Source organism: Hippopotamus amphibius, chromosome 17 (genome assembly GCF_030028045.1).
Source record: "Hippopotamus amphibius kiboko isolate mHipAmp2 chromosome 17, mHipAmp2.hap2, whole genome shotgun sequence".
In the NCBI taxonomy this organism is placed as follows: Eukaryota; Metazoa; Chordata; class Mammalia; order Artiodactyla; family Hippopotamidae; genus Hippopotamus; species Hippopotamus amphibius.
This window is the reverse complement of record NC_080202.1, coordinates 41106798-41127526: the sequence shown is the minus strand read 5'-3', so window position 1 is coordinate 41127526 and position 20729 is coordinate 41106798. Positions and strand designations below refer to the sequence as shown.

At 57.4% G+C, this 20729-nt stretch overlaps 2 protein-coding genes across 5 annotated transcripts; both read left to right on the top strand.

Moving 5' to 3' along the window:
* The first annotated feature begins 1153 nt into the window (after nt 1-1153).
* On the top strand, nt 1154-9233 carry KAT2A (lysine acetyltransferase 2A). 4 transcript variants are annotated; one of them, XM_057716861.1, is made up of 18 exons: nt 1210-1569; nt 1708-1831; nt 2159-2304; nt 2397-2486; nt 2787-2968; nt 3059-3250; nt 4051-4157; nt 4352-4462; nt 4554-4690; nt 4778-4986; nt 5200-5326; nt 6885-6995; nt 7314-7457; nt 7719-7833; nt 7924-7960; nt 8043-8106; nt 8218-8302; nt 8401-9233. In XM_057716861.1, the coding sequence occupies exons 1-18, from the start codon at nt 1231-1233 to the stop codon at nt 8592-8594; spliced, it is 2514 nt and encodes an 837-aa protein (XP_057572844.1). In that variant the 5' UTR covers nt 1210-1230; the 3' UTR covers nt 8595-9233. The 4 variants fall into 4 exon arrangements, with proteins under 4 accessions (XP_057572842.1, XP_057572844.1, XP_057572843.1 ...); XM_057716860.1 differs by having other exon boundaries at nt 4551-4690; XM_057716859.1 differs by having other exon boundaries at nt 1154-1569; nt 4551-4690; nt 7719-7960.
* Nucleotides 9234-9671: 438 nt separating this feature from the next.
* DHX58 (DExH-box helicase 58) lies at nt 9672-18322 on the top strand. Its single transcript, XM_057715286.1, has 13 exons — nt 9672-9726; nt 9944-10112; nt 10322-10523; nt 10907-11097; nt 11835-11951; nt 12533-12659; nt 12812-13003; nt 13693-13955; nt 14495-14644; nt 14737-14898; nt 15601-15791; nt 17350-17446; nt 17748-18322. The coding sequence occupies exons 2-13, from the start codon at nt 9945-9947 to the stop codon at nt 17925-17927; spliced, it is 2040 nt and encodes a 679-aa protein (XP_057571269.1). The 5' UTR covers nt 9672-9726; nt 9944; the 3' UTR covers nt 17928-18322.
* Nucleotides 18323-20729: the final 2407 nt, after the last annotated feature.

The window sequence follows — 20729 nt, the reverse complement described above, 5'->3', positions numbered from 1 at the left end:
TGGGGGCAAGGAGGACTGTCCCCCTGAACAGAGCCCTGAAAGTGTGACCGCGGGGTCGTCCATTCTTGGAACATCCTACAGTTCTCCGACCACGCACAATCCGGCGACACGGGGGCACTGGGAGGTGGATGCGCCTTCCTGGTTTCCTTCATTCATCGCACGCCGGGCCTACTGTGACAGGCACAAAGCCGGGCGCTGGGACCACAGAAATGAAGACGTGGCCCCCGCGCGGGAGGTGCCCACGGTGTGGTGGGGGAGAGCTGTTCCCATACGCCCTCTTCTGCCTTTATCTCATCCCCAGCTCGGGAGCCTTTTTCCGAATCACGGACATTACTCGGGCGCTCAGTGCTTATAAAATAAACCCTTTTTGTTGAAGTATAACCTACATAGAGAAAAGTGCACAAAAACACGCCCATATAACCACTTAACAGGTCAAGAAATAGAACTGTTGCTATTTTTTTTTCTCATAGATTTATTTATTTATTGCCTGCATTGGCTCTTTGTTTGCTGCACACGGGCTTTCTCTAGTTGTGGTGAGATGGGGCTACTCTTCATTGTGGTGCACGGGCTCCTCGTTGTGGTAGCTTCTCTTGTTGTGGAGCACAGGCTCTAGGCACATGGGCTTCAGTGGTTGCAGCACATGGGCTCAACAATTGTGGTGCACAGGCTTAGTTGCTCCGTGCATGTGGGAACTTCCCTGACCAGGGCTCGAACCCGTGTCCCCTGTACTGGCAGGCGGATTCTTAACCACTGCACCACCAAGCAAGTCCAAGAACTGTTGCTATTTAATCGCCACCCTAGATGCAATTCTGTGTCTGGAGAGGTGTGGGATAGGGCAAGGGTGGGGGCGGGAGGGAGATGGGCAAGAAGTCACCTCAACTCCAGACCCCAAGCCTGCATTTTCACCCAAATAGAAGCCTGTGTCCTGGAGTGCTTTTCCCTGTCTCCAAGAGGGCAGCAATCTTGACAATTTTGGAAGCCTTCAATAGAGATTACAAGTGGGAAAGCGTCAACATGTAGTGCTGGCTCAGGCCTCACTTATCTGTCCAAGATCAAGAGACAGGACAGAAAAGTATGGAAGCTGGAAGTGAAGAGCGCGACCGTGAAAGACTACAACTCCCATCATGCTCCAGGGCAGGAACGCCTGCGCACTGAATGCCGGTTGCCCATGCGGCCCTAGGGCTGGGAGCGCCGAGCCGCGCTGCGCCGCGCTCCGCTGCGGGGGAGGCCATGGCGGAACCTTCCCAGGCCTCGACCCCGGCCCCGGCCGCGCAGCCCCGTCCCCTTCAGTCCCCAGGCCCTGCCCCAGCTCCGACTCCTACCCTCAGCCCGGCTTCGGCCCCGACTCCGGCTCCCACTCCGGCACCAGCCCCCGTCCCAGCTGCAGCCCCAGCCGGGAGCACAGGGACTGGGGGGCCCGGGGTAGGAAGTGGGGGTACTGGGAGCGGGGGTGATCCGGCTCGACCTGGCCTGAGCCAGCAGCAGCGCGCCAGCCAGAGGAAGGCGCAAGTCCGGGGGCTGCCGCGCGCCAAGAAGCTTGAGAAGCTAGGGGTCTTCTCGGCTTGCAAGGTGGGGGCGGGGCCTGGGGTGAGGGGGCGGGGCTTGGGGCATCCTTGGGCTTGGGTGGGAATGGGGGCAAAGCTGTGGCTGGGGAACGGCTTCTCATCCCCAGGTTACAGGGTTATTGACTGATCCTTCTGCTACCAGGCCAATGAAACCTGCAAGTGTAATGGGTGGAAAAACCCCAAGCCCCCCACTGCACCCCGCATGGACCTGCAGCAGCCAGCTGCCAACCTGAGCGAGCTGTGCCGCAGCTGTGAGCACCCCTTGGGTAAGGCAGGTAGTGCCCTTGGAGCTGGGGGTGGGGGTGCAGGTGCTGGGTCCTCCTTGGACAGGATAGCTTCATCTCTGCAAGAACGAAGATGCCTCCTAAGGAGGAATTGGGCTGAGAGTGTGTATGCTGCAAGGGAGAAGAAAGGAAATCTGCTCCTCAGAAGAGACAAGAGGCCACCCAGGGCTGACGTAGGAGCAGTCAGTCTCGTTGCCGGTCACACTGGTTTGAGGGACCGAGGGTGTGTCTTGGCTGGTGATGAAGAGGAGCAGAAAGCCCTGTGGAGTTTTTCTGTTCACTTTTTCCAACTACTACTTATCCTTACAGCTGACCATGTGTCCCACCTGGAGAATGTGTCAGAGGATGAGATTAACCGGCTGCTGGGGATGGTGGTGGACGTGGAGAATCTGTTCATGTCTGTTCACAAGGAAGAGGATACGGACACCAAGCAGGTCTATTTCTACCTCTTCAAGGTGAGCTTTCTCCGATTGAGAGTGTGAGCGGCTGGGGGTCTGCAGCTCTGTGTTCCGCTGACCTCTGCTCCTCCCTCTTCCTCTTCCTCCAGCTGCTGCGGAAATGCATCCTGCAGATGACCCGGCCCGTGGTGGAGGGGTCCCTGGGCAGCCCCCCATTTGAGAAGCCTAATATTGAGCAGGTGGGATGAGGAAGGTGGTAAGAGGATCGGGGCATTTTGGAGGAGTGGGGAGCCTGTGTTATCCACCCCCCTACCCCAAGCTAAGAACAGGGGAGAGGTTCAGAGACAGGAGGGTGCTCTGTGCCAGCCTCAGAGTGGGCATGGAGGTGGGATGGGGTGCAATTTCTCCTCACAGACAGCTCCAGAGGGAAAGCTCCAGAGAGCCCCCTGCTCTCAGGAAGCACCTAAGGATGAGGACCTTGCTAGCTGCTCTTACTTCCTCCCCTGTTTTACCCCCGACACCCCCCTCCCCCCCACCAGGGTGTGCTGAACTTTGTGCAGTACAAGTTTAGTCACCTGGCTCCCCGGGAGCGGCAGACAATGTTCGAGCTCTCCAAGATGTTCCTGCTCTGCCTTAACTACTGGAAGCTTGAGACGCCTGCCCAGTTTCGGCAGAGGTCTCAGGCCGAGGATGTGGCTACCTACAAGGTCAATTACACTAGGTAGGTCCAGCGAGGGCAGCACGGGGGATGCTTGTAGGCCCAGCTCGAGCTTGGTTTCTACTCTCACTTACCACGTCCACACTCCTGCAGGTGGCTCTGTTATTGCCACGTGCCCCAGAGCTGCGATAGCCTTCCCCGGTACGAGACCACTCACGTCTTTGGACGAAGCCTTCTCCGCTCCATCTTCACCGTTACCCGGCGACAGCTGCTGGAGAAGTTCCGGGTGGAGAAGGACAAGCTGGTGCCCGAGAAGAGGACCCTCATCCTCACCCACTTCCCCAAGTAAGGCTCATTCTGGCCCGTTAGGATCTTACACCACGTTCACATCCTCCCTGGGGTCCTCCTTTTTCTAGGAAGGATTCCTGGACTGGTCCTTCCTCTCTCTCCATGAACCTTCTGGGATCTGGGCCTCTGCCTGGGAGACTTGCCCAAGGCCCAGATAGAATTTGCTAGCTCTTTGCCTTTTTATGTACTAGTCTGGGGGTGACAGGTACTAATACCCCACCCACGCCCTTGGTAGACATGATTATTTCCCATGGGGCGTGGATACAGTTCAGAATCCTTCTCACCACAGCATTCCGAGACTTTACACTTGAGATGAAACCGCTTTTCATCCCTGTCCTAGTCCTTTCTGTAAGATTTTTCTCTACTCTGCCGTACTTTGTTTTCATCTTAAACCCGGCTCATGGCTACCCAGTTCAAGAAGCCTCTCCCGACTAATCCAGCCCTCCTGTGCTCCTCCTGCCACCAGGTGGGAGTAAGAGGTGGCAGGAGAGGGTGGAATCACATTTTGATACTGAGGCCCCGGGTGACTGGGTGCCCTGCCTGGCACACAGCACAGGATGGTGTTGGTCTCCCTGTGCTGTTCACCGTGGCCTCTGGTCTCTGTTCCAGATCATCCTGTCCTCCTGCCTTCAACAAGGGGCTCCCAGGAGGCAGGGAGCTGTGCCTCCCCTCGTCTGAAGGCAGAGGCTGTGTCTCCCAGTTCCCTGAGGGCAGCCTCCAGTCCCTTGGGTGTCTGGCCCAGGCTGCTCCCTCGGTTGGAGGACAGAGTTGTGGCACAGACTGTACCCTCCCCCCAGATTCCTGTCCATGCTGGAGGAGGAGATCTACGGGGCAAACTCTCCGATCTGGGAGTCGGGCTTCACCATGCCTCCCTCAGAGGGAACCCAGCTGGTGCCCCGGCCAGGTACGTGCCGCACGCAGCAGGCTCTCTGCTCGGCCCTCCTGGCTGAGCTCAGCCCTGCAGCGGAGGAAGGGCTGTGATTGGCAGCGTGCGGAAGTGCAGGAGGGCTCAGCTGGGGGTGGGAGAGCCCGGGTCCCTTTGCAGGACACCAGCACCTTTGACCTCCATCCCCCGATTTTTTCGTGTCTCTCTCTCAGCTACGGTCAGCGCTGCGGTGGTTCCCAGCGCCCCCATCTTCAGCCCCACCATGGGTGGGGGCAGCAACAGCTCCTTGAGCCTGGATTCCGGAGGGGCTGAGCCTATGCCCGGTGGGTGCTTAACCCCTGACCTCTGCCCCGCGTGCACCCTTCCCCAGCCTCTCTTGCTGTCCCTGGGAGACCTTGCCGACTTCCTCAGCAGGCGAGAAGAGGAAGCTCCCAGAGAACCTGACCCTGGAGGACGCCAAGCGGCTTCGCGTGATGGGCGACATCCCCATGGAGCTGGTCAACGAGGTCATGCTCACCATCACTGACCCCGCAGCCATGCTCGGGCCCGAGGTGGGCGGCCCGGCTTCACGACTGATTGCGGGGGCGGGGGGGTCCCCACCCGAGACCCCGGCTCACCACCCCTCCTCCGGTGCCCAGACGAGCCTGCTGTCAGCCAACGCCGCCCGGGACGAGACCGCCCGCCTGGAGGAGCGCCGCGGCATCATCGAGTTCCACGTCATCGGCAACTCGCTCACGCCCAAGGCCAACCGGCGGGTGCTGCTGTGGCTCGTGGGGCTGCAGAATGTCTTCTCCCACCAGCTGCCGCGCATGCCCAAGGAGTACATCGCCCGCCTCGTCTTTGACCCGTGCGTCCCCAAGAGAGCCCAACCCCGGGCCACCACACCCAGGCGCTTCCTCCTTGGCCTCCCCACTGCTCCCTGGGCCTCTTCCTCCACCCCTGGGCAATTCTTGCTCCTTAGTTTCCAGCACTGTGTACAGCTCAGGCCTCCAGGGCTGTGGGTTCCTGGGGAGCCTTTGGGGGACAGGTAGGGCCTGTGACCTGACCCCTCTCCCCTCAGGAAGCACAAGACTCTGGCCTTGATCAAGGACGGGCGGGTCATTGGTGGGATCTGCTTCCGCATGTTTCCCACCCAGGGCTTCACAGAGATTGTCTTCTGCGCTGTCACGTCAAACGAGCAGGTCAAGGTGAGTCTGTGCCCCTAGTGCCAGCTCCATCCAACCCCCTGGTTCTGCGGCTGGACCAGGTCAGAGCAACACAGAAACGACACAGCTGCTCCCAGCCCTTCTCTTAATGGCGAGACAGTTCCTCACACCCCCACAAGGTGGCCGTTGTGCTTTGATTAAGAACTGCATTAAGAACACACCTGTTGACATATGGCGCCCAAGAATCAGTAACACTTCTGTTTTCTTCTGGTTTTATTGAGATATAACTGACAGGTAGGGCGGTATAAGGTTAAGGTGTACAGCCTGATGATCTGACTTACATACCTCGTGAAATGATGACAATGTATGTGCGTTTAGTGAACCTCCACCATCTCACACAGGCACAGAGTTAAAGGCGTAGGAAAAAAATGCTTTTTCTTTGTCATGAGAACTCTGCAGGTTTACAGTAACACTTTTAAATGGACCTGTGTTTCCTTCATCACAAGCACATTTACATACTTTGGGGAGTTAATCTTCACAACAGCCCTGTGCCGGGTGATAGTCCTGGCTTCTGTCCTTTAATTGTCACAGCAGACCCATGAGTAGGGCCCCTGGTTGTCCTGTTTTATTTTTTATTTTTTTAAATACTCCTTTTTTTAAGAAAAAATATTTATTTGTTTATTTATTATTTATTTGGCTGCACCAGGTCTTAGTTGCCACGTATGGGATCTTCAGTTGCGGCATATGGGATCTAGTTCCCTGACCAGGGATCAAACCCTGGCCTCCTGCATTGGGAGCTCAGTCTTAACCACTGGACCGCCAGGGGAGTCCCGTGTCCTGTTTTATTTTTATTTACTTATTTTTTAAAATGGTGCAGCCACTTTATTTTATGGTATTTATTTATTTTTGGCCACGCCGCGAGGCTTGCAGGATCTTAGTTCCCCGACCAGGATCAAACCCGCACCCTCGGCAGTGAAAGTGCAGAGTCCTAACCACTGGACCGCCGGAGAATTTTGTGGTTGTCCTGTTTTACATAACCCAGAGCTGCATGGTGCCTCATTGGTCTTGGTGTGTGTGGAAGACAGTGTCTCTTTGGGGTTCCGATGGTGTAATGAGTGGGGCCCTTGTGATTCCCCCTCCCCTTTCCTCCAGTTCTGAGGCCCGGGGACTGGGAACTAGCTGCCGGTGGACCACAGCTTCCTGGTTGGGTTTAGATCCAGGCCCTCCCTGCAGTGGCTGACTGCCTGACTTGGACATGTTTCCTAACATAGCTGAGTTTCAGTTTTTTCTTCTGTAAGATGAAGGTAATGACAGCTGTTTCATGGGTTAACTTGAGGATTGGTCTGTAAAGAACCAAGCATCGAACCTGGCCCAGAGTAAGCGCTTAGAAATCCAGCAGCCTTCGCTTTTCTCCCCATAAACTCCCCTTCCTCTGCCAGTCGCCTTTCCTCCCACCTGACTTGGATCCCCTGGCTATTCCCACCTCCTTTCCAGCCAGCTCCCTCCCGTCCCTGCCCCCCTCTCCCCACCCTCCTGAGACCTCTCTAGCCGCAGGCCAGCCCCCTCCTTCCTAAAAAGCCCTGCCCCCCCTCCCCCGCAGGGCTATGGGACTCACCTGATGAACCACCTGAAGGAGTATCACATCAAACACAACATTCTCTACTTCCTCACGTACGCCGACGAGTATGCCATTGGCTACTTCAAAAAGCAGGTGACCCTCGCCTCACCCTGTGTGTGCCCACTGCCTGGGGACGGGGCATTCCGTCTTAGCCCCGATGCAGAGGGCCTGGGAGTCCCTTCGTGTCCTCTCCCATTCCACACCTGCGGGGACGTCCTTCACAGCTGTCTTCCTCCCTCCTGCTGCTGCCCCAGGGAAGGATAGGGCTCTCTAGGGCAGCCAGGCAGGCTGGGAGAACTGGGAGTTTCTTGGGGGTGAGTCGTAGGGGCAGCCTGCCTGGATACGTTCCAGGGACAGATTCAAGTTGGGAAAGTCTTGCTGATGGGTTGATCATAAGTCTTCACTCCCTAGGGCTTCTCCAAGGATATCAAGGTGCCCAAGAGCCGCTACTTGGGCTACATCAAGGACTACGAGGGTGCGACACTGATGGAGTGTGAGCTGAACCCTCGAATCCCCTACACGGAGCTGTCCCACATCATCAAGAAGCAGAAGGAGGTGTGTGTGCGTGTGCACGTGTGCATGCATGCCCTCACACACACGTGCACGTCTCCAGGGGGGCTTTTCATGCACATGTGTGCACCTGCGGGTAGACATGTGGATGGGTACCACATGTACATGCATGTGCACACGTGAGGTGGGACGGGCCAGGGTCTCGGTCCTTGCTCTGCCTCTTAGGGGAAATTGGGGGGGCCTGGCTGTAGCCTGGGGGGTGGTTGCCGGAGCTGGGTTGGCCCCTCAGACCCCTCCTACCCTCAGATCATCAAGAAGCTGATTGAGCGCAAACAGGCCCAGATCCGAAAGGTCTACCCCGGGCTCAGCTGCTTCAAGGAGGGCGTGCGGCAGGTCCCTGTGGAGAGCGTCCCAGGCATTCGTGAGCAGGGCTCTTGGCGGGACGGGGGCGCCCCGCTTGGGGTGCGGACAGGCATTCTTAGGGGTGTCCTCCCCACTCCCCGCTTTGCAGGAGAGACGGGCTGGAAGCCGCTGGGGAAGGAGAAAGGGTGAGTGTTGTGTGGAAGGATGGGAGGAGGGACGGGGAGGCAGAGGGCCCAGGAGCCTCAGACTCTGTCCCTCTGGCCCCAGCAAGGAGCTGAAGGACCCGGACCAGCTCTACATGACCCTCAAAAACCTGCTGGCCCAGATCAAGGTGGGGAGACCAGGCTCCCTGCTGGGGGTCCCTGTGCCAATGGCTGTGGCTTTCTGACCCAGGGTGGGGGTGGCACAGTGGGCCTGGCCTCAGCCTGGCTCTCCTCTGCAGTCCCATCCCAGCGCCTGGCCCTTCATGGAGCCCGTGAAGAAGTCGGAGGCCCCAGACTACTACGAAGTCATCCGCTTCCCCATCGGTGAGGACCCTCTGTTCCACGCCCTTCCTCCCGCGCCTGCTCCGGCTCCCTGGGCCGCGCAGCCTCTGAAAGGCGTGCCCTTCTCTCCTGCTGCCCAGACCTGAAGACCATGACAGAGAGGCTGCGCAGCCGCTACTACGTGACCCGGAAGCTCTTTGTGGCCGACCTGCAGCGGGTCATCGCCAACTGCCGCGAGTACAACCCCCCGGACAGCGAGTACTGCCGCTGCGCCAGCGCCCTGGAGAAGTTCTTCTACTTCAAGCTCAAGGAGGGCGGGCTCATTGACAAGTAGTGCGGCTTTGGACCTTGGCCTCAGCCTGACGTGTCTGCCCCTCGGGTTCTGATCTGATCCCCGGGGTGCCTCTGTGCCCAGGCCCCCCTCCGTCTGAGACACTCCAGCCAGGGATCCTCCAGCCCCTGATCCTGCAGCCCTTTCTGGGCGCTGGGGCACCCCCAAGCCTGTAGCTCTGCCCCACCCTTCATTGTGTGTGACGTTGGGAAGGGGTCTCCCAGGTCTGGGGTCCAGCCCCTCTGGGAGTGGCTGGTGGCCGGAGGATAAACCCTGCCCAGCCCTGGTAGCCCCCAGGCCTGCTCCCCCTTCTCCCTGCCACCACTGCCCACCACACACACACACACACACACACACACACGCATGCACGCACGCACACACGCGCGCGCGCGCGCACACACACACACTCCCCCAAGCTATGGAGTTTTGTGCACCTGGCCCAGGTCACTGTTTCTTCAAGGGCAGGATCGCCAGCTTTAGCTTGAGTGAGGGGGCTTCAGGGCTTGGAAGTTCAACCTGGACTGGAGGGGCCATGCCTCATCCTGCCCTGTTCTGTTTGTCCCCCAGGGGTGGGGGCCATGGGGACCATTCACTTCCTGGCATTAATCCCTCGGAGGGAACAATAAAGTTTCGTTTTTTTTTTTTTCTCTGTGTGATTGTTTCTTCAGTAGAATCCCAGGCCTTAGCAGGCTGACCCTGTTCCGCCAATATCACCTGCAAGCTGGGGCCTGCCCTTCCCAGCAAGCCTCATGCCTGTCCCGCGCCCCTGGGGTGATGGGGCCTGCCAGGCTGCAGCCCCCCACTTCTCCCTGCTGGCTGCTCCTGGTCCAAGTGAAGACTGCTCCTGGGGGAGGGGCTCGCAGAACCCAGGAGGAAAAGAAAGGGTGCCTTGCAGTCAGCAGCATGTCTCTCCCCCACCTCTGCCCCTCCCCACCTACATACCCCCTCCTCCGGCCCCCTGAAGCGCAGAAGGATTTTTCTGAGGGGCAGCGAAGGGAGATTTCTAGGTTCATCCCTGCTGGGCTGGCTCCTCCCTCTCAGTTTCAGTTTCCATTTCCTTCTCAGCGGAGCCCAGCAGCATCTGGGCTAAGCCGGCAGAGCTGCAAGTGCTCCGCGGCCAGCCGGCACGGGGCAGGTAAGGTCTGCGATTCTCGGCCTCTCCTCCTGCCCAGATCAGGTTTCCGGTAGGTCCCACCATTGCCCTGCCCCCTTCTTCAAGTGGATGGAGCCGTGGGCACAGGGAGTTCCCTATACCCGACTGAGCTGGCCAGGAGTGGGGAGTGGCTCTGAGGGAGGCAGGGCCTGGGAGGCGGCCAGGAGGGCCAGCGGTCTGAGCTCCCTGCCATTTCCAGAATGGAGCTGCGACCCTACCAGTGGGAGGTGATCATGCCCGCCTTGGAGGGCAAGAATATCATCATATGGCTGCCCACGGGCTCCGGGAAGACCAGGGCGGCCGCTTATGTGGCCAAGAGGCATCTAGAGACTGTGGACAGAGCCAAGGTGGTTGTATTGGTCAACAGGGTGAGTGTCCTGCCCTCCCCGCAGCAGCGTCTCAACCCCTCAGGTGCCTCTCAGGACCTTCCAGAACTCCAAAGCAGCTGTGACCATCTCTAAGCGCACCTGAATTTCCACCCACTCCAGAACCCAGCCACGTCCTGGGGGTCACCTTGCTCCCCCCTCCCCCTGGCCCTGATCCAGCTTCCTCTACTCATCTCATTCTCTACCCCCAGGTGCACCTGGTGACCCAGCATCGCGAGGAGTTCAGCCGCATGCTGGACAGACGCTGGACCATCACAACCCTGAGTGGGGACATGGGGCCACGAGCTGGCTTTGGCCACATGGCCCGGCAGCATGACCTGCTCATCTGCACAGCTGAGCTGCTGCAGAAGGCACTGACCAGCCCGGAGGAGGAGGAGCACGTGGAACTCAACGGTGAGGGCTTTGGGTAGGGGAAGGTGTGCGGCCCCGAGGCACCCTGCCTGCCAACCCCAGGGCTCCTGTTCTAGTAAAAGTGTCGGGACATTTCCTGGGATGAGGGGTTCCCCATTCACCAAACCCCAGCATACACCCCAGTAGCAACAGACCTGGCTAGAGTGCAGGATCTTGGGCAAGTCCCTTCCCCCAGCTGAGCCTCAGTTTACTAATCTGTAAGATGGAGATAAATCATCCCTGCCTGACCCGTTCTCTGGGGCCCAGCTGCACGCTGTGAAGGGAGAAGGAATTCTCAAATGAGTTGTGGGGACTACCTGAAACAAAGCTTATGGGAGGAAGGACTTTGCGAACTTAGGTCATAACCTTTTCTTGTGTGCCCCCAGCCTTCTCCCTGCTGGTGGTAGATGAGTGTCACCACACGCACAAAGACACCGTCTACAACGTCATCCTGAGCCGGTACCTAGAGCTTAAACTCCACAGGACACGGCCGCTGCCACAGGTGCTGGGTCTCACAGCCTCCCCAGGCACTGGCGGGGCCTCCACCCTCGATGGGGCCATTGACCACGTCCTACAGGTCAGCTTGGCCCCTGTGACTCTCCCACCAGAAATCTCCCTGACCCGCCCTGCCCTACCCCACCCCATGCCCATCAGCCCTCCCCAGGCTCCCCCAGGCAGGGTTCCGGCCCCTTCCCCACCTAAGCTCCAGCCTCCAATGACTTCTTGTTGCTCTTAGAATAACCTCCCACGTCCACTCTGGTTTACAAAGTCCCACGTGATCTAGCCCCTCCTACCTCCCACCCTCATTTCCTGCACCCCCCCCCCCCCATTCCCACTATTCTGGCCTTCTCTCTGTATCTTGAGCATGTCAGGCTTGCCCTCATCTCAGAACCTTTGCACTTGCTATTTCTTCTGCCCTGAATGCCTTTAGCCTGCACTTTACCTGCCTGGCTCTTTCTTGTCATTCAGGAAACAGCTTAAATGTCACCTCTTCAGCGTCTTCCCTAATCATCACTGCACTCACATCATCCAATTTTATTTTTTCAGAGCTAGTTAACACTTATCTGAAATTCTCTTATTCTGTTACTCTTTACTTATTTATCATCGGTCTCCCCAACGCCAGTGTAAGATGCTCTGTATCCCCAGTAACTAGAAGAGCACTGGGCATAGAGAGGGAGGGCAACCGCTATTTGTCACATACATGATCCCCACTCCCAGTGACCCTGCCTCAGCCCATCCTGCCACAAAGCTCTCTGCGCAACGACCCCACAGTGACCCCCCCCCATTCCAGTGAACCCCTCTCTGTCACTCCAGCTCTGTGCCAACCTGGACACGTGGCGCATCATGTCACCCCAGGACTACCGCTCCCAGCTGCAGGAGCACAGCCAGCAGCCCTGCAAACAGTATGACCTCTGCCACAGGCGCACCGAGGTGCGGAGTGGGGAGGGCCAGGGCCAGGGGGTGGGGTCTGGTGTGAAGTTAGGCCACCTGGGGTTGAGCTCGGACTCCACCCTCACTAACTCTGCCGTTTCAGGTTATTTATTTGCTTTCGTCTCAACCTCCATTTCTCCTTTCTGTGCGGTGGGGCAGATACAGCCCATGCCCTCAGCCTGCTGTTCCGTTTGACTCAGGTGCCACAGTGGGCATCTCTCAAAACCCTGGGCATGCTTTGCAAATCATAAAGGTGGCGCACTTTGTGCTGAGGCTGTTCCAAGCTCTCTCCTGCGGTGCAGACACTGTCTGGTGACTGCTATGACAGGGCTAGACAAGGTCTAGACATCAGTGCGCTCAGGCCACAAGTCAAGGACGCAGGCGGAGCAGGACCCCGACCCCTGTCTCCAGCCAGGACTCCTTTCACACCCCATGGCCTCCGTCTAGGGCTCCCTCCTCTCCAGCTCCCATGTGCTCGCAGTAGCGGCGCAGCTTCACCCGGAGATCAGCGTCCCCACTGGGTGCCCATTCCCCTGGTGTGTGTGCGCGAATCCTCTCACACCCTCACTCTTCTCGTCCAGGACCCATTTGGCGACAGGCTGAAGGAGCTCATGGACCAAATCCACGACCATCTGGAGATGCCCGAGTTGAGACGGGACTTTGGGACCCAGACCTACGAGCAGCAAGTAGTGGAGCTGAGCCAGGATGGTGAGGAGGGCCGCTCTAGGGGAGAGCTAGGCTGCTGGGGCGGCCCGGGACGGGGCCAGCCTGGGCGGAGCCTTTCGGGGGCGTAGTCTAGGCGGAAGTAGGCCCTGGAGGGGCGTGGCCGCTCAGACCCGGCGAACCCCGCCCTCCCGCAGCGGCTGAGGCGGGTCTCCAGGACCGGCGGGTGTACGCGCTTCACCTGCGTCGCTACAACGACGCGCTGCTCATCCACGACACGGTCCGTGCGGTAGATGCCCTGGGCACGCTGCGGGATTTCTACGACGGGGAGCGCGCCAGTAAGACCCAGATCCTGCGTGCCGAGCGCTGGCTGCTGGCGCTGTTTGATGGTGAGGCTCGCAACTGAACTAGAGGTCAGAGGCCAGCCAGGGCACGGGTGGGTGGGGAAGGTGCCAGCGAGGGTACTGGGGCCCTAATTTTATAACCAAACGTCAAGGCCGTGGATATGACAAAAGATAATATGCTCGCATTTGCGAAGTTTTGCATAGATGTAAAAACTAATTCATGTTTCTGACAAAGACTTTTTTAAAAACCGTTTAATTGGGACGGTCCTTGAAAGTTTGGGATGTGTGGTACCTTTAAACTGGGAAAGTGAGGTGGTCAGAGGGTGAAATGTAAGGCTAGAGAAGGCCTCAGCACAGGCTGGAGGGCAAGCAGCTTTCTGAAGAGACCTGAGGTTGAGTCAATCCCTGGGAGCAAAGATTAGCATGAAAAGGTCCAGGGTCATCCTGGTAGCTGGGTTGAAGAAAGGTGCTGGATGAGGTATGTGAGCAAGTTATTCTACACTGTAGGCGCCTGATGTAGGGCTGGCTAGCCTTAGGGCTGGGCAGGCAGAGGATATCCTTAAATGTGCTTTTGGTGCCGTTCAGGGGAATTAGGCAGGAGGCAGGTATCCTCAGCCCTTCCCCCCGACCCCATACCCCTGTAATCTTATCCCCATGGGTCCCCCAACCCCAACCCATGCCTTGCCCACCTCCATGCCTGAGTCCTGTGCCTCTGTTTTGGGCTTTTCTGGCAGACCACAAGAATGAACTGGCCCGCCTGGCAACTCGTGGCCCAGAGAACCCGAAACTGGAGGTGCTGGAAGAGATCCTGCAGAAGCAGTTCAGGAGCCCTGACAGCCCCCGGGGCATCATCTTCACCCGAACCCGCCAGAGTGCTCACTCCCTCCTGCTGTGGCTCCAGCAGCAGCCAGGCCTGCAGACAGTGGCCATCAGGCCCCAGCTGTTGATTGGGGCTGGGAACAGCAGCCAGAGGACTCAGACGATCCAGATGACTCAGGTGTGGGCTTTGCGGAAAGGAGCGGAGGGTGGGGAGTTCCCTAGTGGAGAAGGGGAGGGCACAGACTCTTCAGCACAGAGCAATGGGGGACTGATTATCTCCAGGCAGAGGGCAGAGAGCTGGGGGAGGGGAGAGAGGTAGACACGGAGATCCCCAGTTCTGAAGGTTCCCCCATTCCGGAGGTCTCTGGGGGAAGAGAGGCAGAGGCTTGGGGATATGTGGGGAGAGGTGAGTGGTGTCCTCAGGACAGAGAATCAGGGGTCTGGGGTCCCTTGCATGAGAATAGTAGGTCCTGAGATCTCCTAGAGTAGAGGGGCAGGGACCTTTAGGGACTCCTAAGGGAGACAGGGATTAGATGGTTACCTGGGAAGATGAGCAAACTCCTGGGGGTATTTGAAGATAGAGGTGGGGACTCAGGGTTCGTAGGGAAAGGGACCAAGGTTGTGAGTAAAAGGGCTAAACCAGGAGAGGCTGGGCTGGCAGGAGGATAGGCCCGAACCCACCTCATTTACCATCCTCTTTCTCCCCCTGCCCCCAAGAGGGACCAGCAAGAAGTGATCCACAAGTTCCGGACTGGTACCCTGAACCTCCTGGTGGCTACAAGTGTGGCAGAGGAGGGGCTGGACATCCCCCAGTGCAATGTGGTAGTGCGCTATGGGCTCCTGACCAATGAGATCTCCATGGTCCAGGTGCCCAAAGCATCCCTCCCCAAAACAGCCCTCAAAGGATGCTGTGTGAGACCCCAGCCCCACTCAGGCCCCTCTGTTTTCTCTTTCCCCAGGCAAGGGGCCGTGCCCGGGCCAGCCAAAGCGTATACTCATTTGTGGCAGCCCAAGGTAGTCGGGAGCTGAAGCGGGAGATGACCAACGAGGTGCTGGAGACTCTGATGGAACGCGCAGTGACCGCTGTGCAGGAGATGGACCAGGCTGAGTACCAAGCCAAGGTTTGTGGGCAGCCTGAGTACCCTGTGGGGAAGGGGACCAAGGACGCTCTGCCTGGAAGGTCTCTGACTGCACACACATACACTCCCCTGGTCCCGCTTCCTCTGGGGGGCTAGCCTGGCCCACCTGAGGAAGATCTGAATGAAGGGAAAGGTAGAGGCTGTGGGTGAGGCTGCCAGGGAAGGCAATGGCTGTTCTCCAAAATGCCATGGAAACAGGCCTTATTCAGGGCTTTGGATATATTCTCATCACCAAATACTTTGTGTATCTGTGAGAGCCGCCTTACAGCCCTTCTGGAACCAGGCAGCAGGGAAACAAACAGACACATCCACAAAATAAGCCCAGAACCAGAGCTTAAATCAGTTCCCCTGAGGCGAGGTTGCCATCATCCAGCCTTGTTCAGGATGGTCCCTGTTTCCTCCTGTCGTCCCAGCATAATTATTAATGAGCCCCTATGTTGGATTAAAAGAAGTCGCTTTGCATGAAGTTCTCCAAAGAGAGGGTAAAGATTCAGCAAAAAGGCTTGCCTTCCTCTCGTGTTTTTTTTTCCACCCCCATATCTTTTTCCGCAGAGCTGCTTCTAAAAGCTCTAGGGATGGTTGGGGAAGTCCCTTCTGGGTGCTAATAATCTGAGGTCTTTGGGAGCATTGCTGGGGTCAGGTCTCTCAGGCCCCAGCCATGCCCCGTGTCCCCTCCCACCCCAGATCCGGGATCTACAACAGGCAGCCTTGGTCACGCGGGCAGCCCGGGCAGCCCAGCGGGAGAGTCGGCGGCGCAGATTCCCGGCGGAGCATGTGCAGCTCCTCTGCATCAACTGCTCAATGCCCGTGGGCTATGGAAGTGACCTGCGGAGGGTGGAGGGTACCCACCACGTCAACGTGAACCCAAACTTCTCGTGAGAACTGTGGAAGGGGCCGGCGGGGTGGGAGTGGGGACAGAGGAGGGGGTGTGATGGGGAATGGAGAAACCCTCTCATCCAGACAGTGCCTTGAGGGCTTGGAAGGTTAAAGAGCATTTTCACAACCACCAAGTGTGCATTTTCACAGTAGTCTGATTACACAGGTCTTACTATCACCCCACTTTACAGGTGAGGAAAGAGAGGCTCAGAGAGGCTAAGTGACTTGCCCAAGCTCCCACAGCCACTGTGTGGTTGAGCAAGAGCTGGAATTCAGGATGCCAAATGCTGAGGGACCACAAACTGGCCCCCTGGTCCTACCTACTTTGTTTCCTTTTTTTTTTTTTTTTTTTGAAATATTTATTTATTTATTTTTGGCCATATCGGATCTTGGGTATGGCACTCGGGATCTGTCGTTGCAGGGCTCGGGTTCTTCGTTGTGATGCGTGGGCTCCAGAGTGCACGGGTTCATTAGTTGCAGCACACAGGCTCAGTAGCTGTGCCTCGCAAGCTTAGATTGCCCTGCAGCATGTGGGATCTTGATTCTCTGACCAGGTGGTCCTGCCTACTTTGAAGACATCAAGAGGGACTAGTTTTCCTGAGCTATCCCCTCATCTTCCACCCTCTAGAGGGTAACCTTCCCCCATCCTCCATCTATTCATTAAATATTTATTACTGTGCCAAGGATCTTCACACAGGTTCTCTCCTTTGAGGAGGTAGCATTTCTTTTTCTTTTTTTTTTAATTAGTTTGTTTGTTTATTGGCTGCGTTGGGTCTTCGTTCCTGCACATGGGCTTTCTCTAGTTGCAGTGATTGGGGCTACTCTTCATTGTGGTGCGCAGGCTCCTCATTGTGGTGGCTTCTCTTCTTGCGGAGCACGGGCTCTAGGCACACGGGCTTCAGTAGTTGTGGCACACAGACTCAATAGTTGTGGCTTGCGGGCTTAGTTGCTCCGTGGCATGTGGGATCTTCCTGGGGTAGGGATCGAACCCGTGTCCCCTGCATTTCAACTAGGTCTTGTCTTGAAGGATGCACTGGGTTGGAATGTGAAATGAGGAGAGGCAGGGATGATGCAATGGGAGTAATTCTGTTGACTTGAGTGGAAGAGATGCTGAAGGATGAGATTCTGAAGGAACACAGACTAGCCTGTGGAGGACCTTGAAGGTCAGGCCTGAGCGTTTAGTGTTTGTCCTGAGGCGGTGAGGAATCTTAGAGGGATTTTGAGCAAGGGAACGTCAGGGTCAGATGTACATTTGTAGAGAATCACTCTGGCGGTTGGTGGAAGGATGATGTGGGGTTGAGAGTGAGGATGGAATGGAGTGGAAGGATGGGGCAGGGAGAGCTGTTGGGAGACGTTGAAATCATCCAGCTGGGTCGTGCTGAGGCCTGAACTTGGGCAGCAGAGGGCACTGGGGAGGCAGCATAGGCCAACATCTCTGTGCCTCTCCATGGGCAGAAAGGCCCAAGGCCCAGGCAGAGGCTCAACAGAGCGTGAGAGCTGGGGCTGGGCTGGGGGGCGGGGCTCACGAGGGCTGTGGCCATTCCCGTTCCTCTCCAGGATCTACTACAAAACCTCCCAGGAGCCTGTGGTCATCAACAGAGTCTTCAAGGACTGGAGGCCGGGGGGTGTCATTAGCTGCAGTAACTGTGGGGAGGTAAGTGCTGGGGCCGTGGCCCTTAGCTCTAGGCTTGAGGAGTCCTCAGTCCGAGAGAGGAGACCCAGCCTCTGCTGTCAGGGCACCCTCACTGGGATGGGGGAGACAGCCCTGCCCCAGGAGCTCTTAATCTGAGGAGAGGAGTTCCACCCTGTCTTAGGGAGCCCACAGTGTGATGGGAGAGATAGCTTTCAGGCTGAGGTGGGAGACACAGGTCCAGCATTCATGAACTCCAACTTGAGGAGAGAAGCCCAGTCTGAGGACAGAGACCCAGACCTGGCCATCTCTGTCCCACCCCCAGAGCTGGGGTCTTCAGATGATCTACAAGTCAGTGAAGCTGCCAGTGCTCAAAATCTGCAAGATGCTGTTGGAGACACCGCAAGGGCGGGTCCAGTCCAAGCAGTGGTCCCGCGTGCCCTTCACTGTACCTGACTTCGACTATGTGCAGCACTGTGCCCAGGCTGACTTCTCCCTGGACTGACCACCTGGCCCCTGCAGTGCCCACTGCAGCCTGCAGGGGGCAGGAGAATCCACAGCAGCCACCATCTCCTGGGCAAAGCCTGGGTCCAAACCCTCCCTCTGGAGTCACCAGCTCCAGGCTCCTGGCTGACCAGCCACAGAGGATCCCCGGACACCCAGGCTGGCTCGGACTCCCACACTAAGGATCTAGAGAGCCACAGCTCATCCCAGACCCCCTTACATGTACACAGACACCTTCGTATGCACTGGATGGGGCTGGTGGAGGGAAACTAAGGCAGGAGAATGGCCACACTGTACGAGGCATCACCACAGTTTCCCTTGGCTTCAACGTTCCTTCCCTGCCAAGGTCACTTCTATTTTTTGAGATCCTCTATAAATTACAAATAAAGAAGTAGAAAAGTGTAGAAAATGTGTGGTATTTTAAAAACAGATGTGTTGAGGTATAACTGACATAACTATTTTTTTTTTTGAGTGGCTTTGGGTCTTCATTGCTGCATGCAGGCTTTCTCTAGTTGCAGCAAGTGGGGGGTACTCTTCATTGTGGTGCACAGGCTTCTCATTGTGGTGGTGTCTCTTGTGGAGCACAGGCTGTAGGCGCATGGGTTTCAGTAGTTGTAGCACATGGGCTCAGTAGTTGAGGCACGCAGGCCCTGGGGCATGAGGGCTTCAGTAGTTGCGGCGCATGGGCCCAGTAGTTGCGGGCTTTAGAGTGCAGGCTCAGTAGTTGTGGTGCACAGGGTTAGCTGCTCCGTGGCATGTGGGAGCTTCCCAGACGAGGGACTGAACCTGTGTCCCCTGCATTGGCAGGCGGATTCTCAACCACTGTTCCACCAGGGAAGTCCCTGTACTGTATTTCTAACGTTAAAAGCTTTTTTATTTTAAACACCCCTCTTTATGGCTATCATGTAACCTTGATTCGGAGAGAGCATCTAAAGTCTAAATTTGAGAGCCATCGAGAATGTAAGGCCTTCTGGCCTCCTCCACCCCATAATAGGCTCAAACCCCAGTGCCCCCCCCATCCTCTCCTAGCCCCCAGGTCACCTTCCCGGGGCTGGGAAGAGGCTGGGATCCAGGATTTGAGGGGTAAGGCTCAGGTAGGCATGGGGGTGGGGTGGGGGGGAGTTATAAAGGCCTAAATTTTCTGTTCTCATTTTAACAGGAAAGAAAGAAAAAGAAAGGCAAGATCTAGGTTGATTCTTCAGGGAAAGGGCTATTTCTGTAGTAAGAGGCCCAGCAGGCAGGAGTCACCTTCAAGAGGAAGGGAGGGGGCTAGGGCAGAGATTTGAGAGCAGGATGGCAGTCCTTCCTGCCATCTAACTCCTTCCCTCTGGCTGCATCCCTGGTCCTGCCTAAGGGTAGATGGGAAATAATGCCTGCTCCCTTCTCCCAGCATCTTTCTTCAGTCTGCCTCTTTTCCGACTGAGGGCTGACATCCCAGTACCAGTCTTTTTGGCCTCCACTCCCCCAGGGAGTGTACCCCTCTTTCCCAGGGCCTCTCTTCCTGCTAATCTCTAGTGTTCCTTGGCCCTGGCTCCAGGAGTCACCCTTCTCCTCCCTCCTGTCCCATCTCTGCCTCCCGGGGCCCCTTCTTCTGCTCCTGTGCTCCCCACTTCACCTTCAGTTGTGATCTCCCCTGCCAGCAACGTGCCTTTTACAGGTCAATAAAATTAGCGACTGGGGGCAGGAGGAGGGGGGCCGGGGCCCAGGGGTGCTAAGCTCAATGGCCTTGAATGTGGCTGGACGCACCGAGTCAGGACGCCTGTCATTCCAGGGCGAAACAGTGACAGCTGAGAGACCTGAGCTGGCGTTGAGGGCAGGGAGGGTGCTGTGTTGCTGAAAGAGAGATTGAAGATAAAGATAACCTGGGCACCTAACAGTCCCCTCAGTGGCCTGAGCCCCTACACAGGTGACCCCTGGATGGGGGGGACCCTGACTTTAGGGGAAGTGTCCTATCTCGCACCCACCTTGCCAGGTTGGGAGAGCTTTCCTGAGCTCAGATAGAAGGGGGAACTCAGACGAGGAGGGGTTCCCGGGCTTGCGTCTTCGGGTGAGGGGTCTTCACATGGAGCCACTGCCTCCAGGGCACCTGGGAAAGGCTGCCTGAAGGAGGGCTTTTCATGAGGTCCTCAGGACCCAGGCATCCTAATTCCCAGCCCACAGGAAAGCGACAGCTCCAGAGCCTCCCTAGTGGCCCGGATGCTCCCCCCGTTTCTGCCCACCTGAATACACCCGACCGCCCCACCCCGCCGAGACTCAGGGAGGGGCTCGGCCTCCGCTCCCCCAGGCCCCGCCCCCGCCCGGGCCCCGCCCCCTCCCAGGCAAGCGCAAGGCAGCTGCGCTCCGGAACGCGATGAGAGCAGGTGGCCGCGGAAGGTTCGTCTCTGCCCCGCAGGTAAGTCAGCGATGCTGGCTGGTCCGCGCTGAGGACCTTGAGGGCAGTGAGGGAGAACAAAGCAGCCCCTTCCACCAGTCCTGTGCCCTCGTCTCAAAACTGCGGGACCCCAGGGGGCAGGGAGAACATCCCTATTGGCTCTGCGCACTGATGCTGGGCATCTAGGGAGCGAGTAAGACTAAACTCTGGAGAAGTTTAGAGGGTCACGGCTGGCTTTCCTTGATGCCGGAGCAGGCTGCGAGGGATGGGAAAGGGCAGAACTGGGCCTGAGGGACGCAGTTTTCTGGAGGAGAGCAGGTTGAGGGCGATGACTGCAGGACCCCAGGTAAGGAACCTCATTGACTCAGCGTGCCCCGGGCCTCATCCAGGGCAGCATCCTACACTGATGGGGTGATGGGGTGACCTAAATGG

Bases quoted from the DNA above. Each gene is read 5' to 3' on its own strand.
- KAT2A (XM_057716859.1), top strand. From the start codon at position 1,156: ATGCCGGTTGCCCATGCGGCCCTAGGGCTGGGAGCGCCGAGCCGCGCT. The intron at 2,487-2,786 runs GTGGGATGAGGA...CCCCCCCACCAG, and splicing joins AGAAGCCTAATATTGAGCAG to GGTGTGCTGAACTTTGTGCA. The intron at 3,251-4,050 runs GTAAGGCTCATT...CCCTCCCCCCAG, and splicing joins ATCCTCACCCACTTCCCCAA to ATTCCTGTCCATGCTGGAGG.
- DHX58 (XM_057715286.1), top strand. From the start codon at position 9,945: ATGGAGCTGCGACCCTACCAGTGGGAGGTGATCATGCCCGCCTTGGAG. The intron at 11,098-11,834 runs GTCAGCTTGGCC...CTGTCACTCCAG, and splicing joins CCATTGACCACGTCCTACAG to CTCTGTGCCAACCTGGACAC. The intron at 13,004-13,692 runs GTGAGGCTCGCA...CTTTTCTGGCAG, and splicing joins GCTGCTGGCGCTGTTTGATG to ACCACAAGAATGAACTGGCC.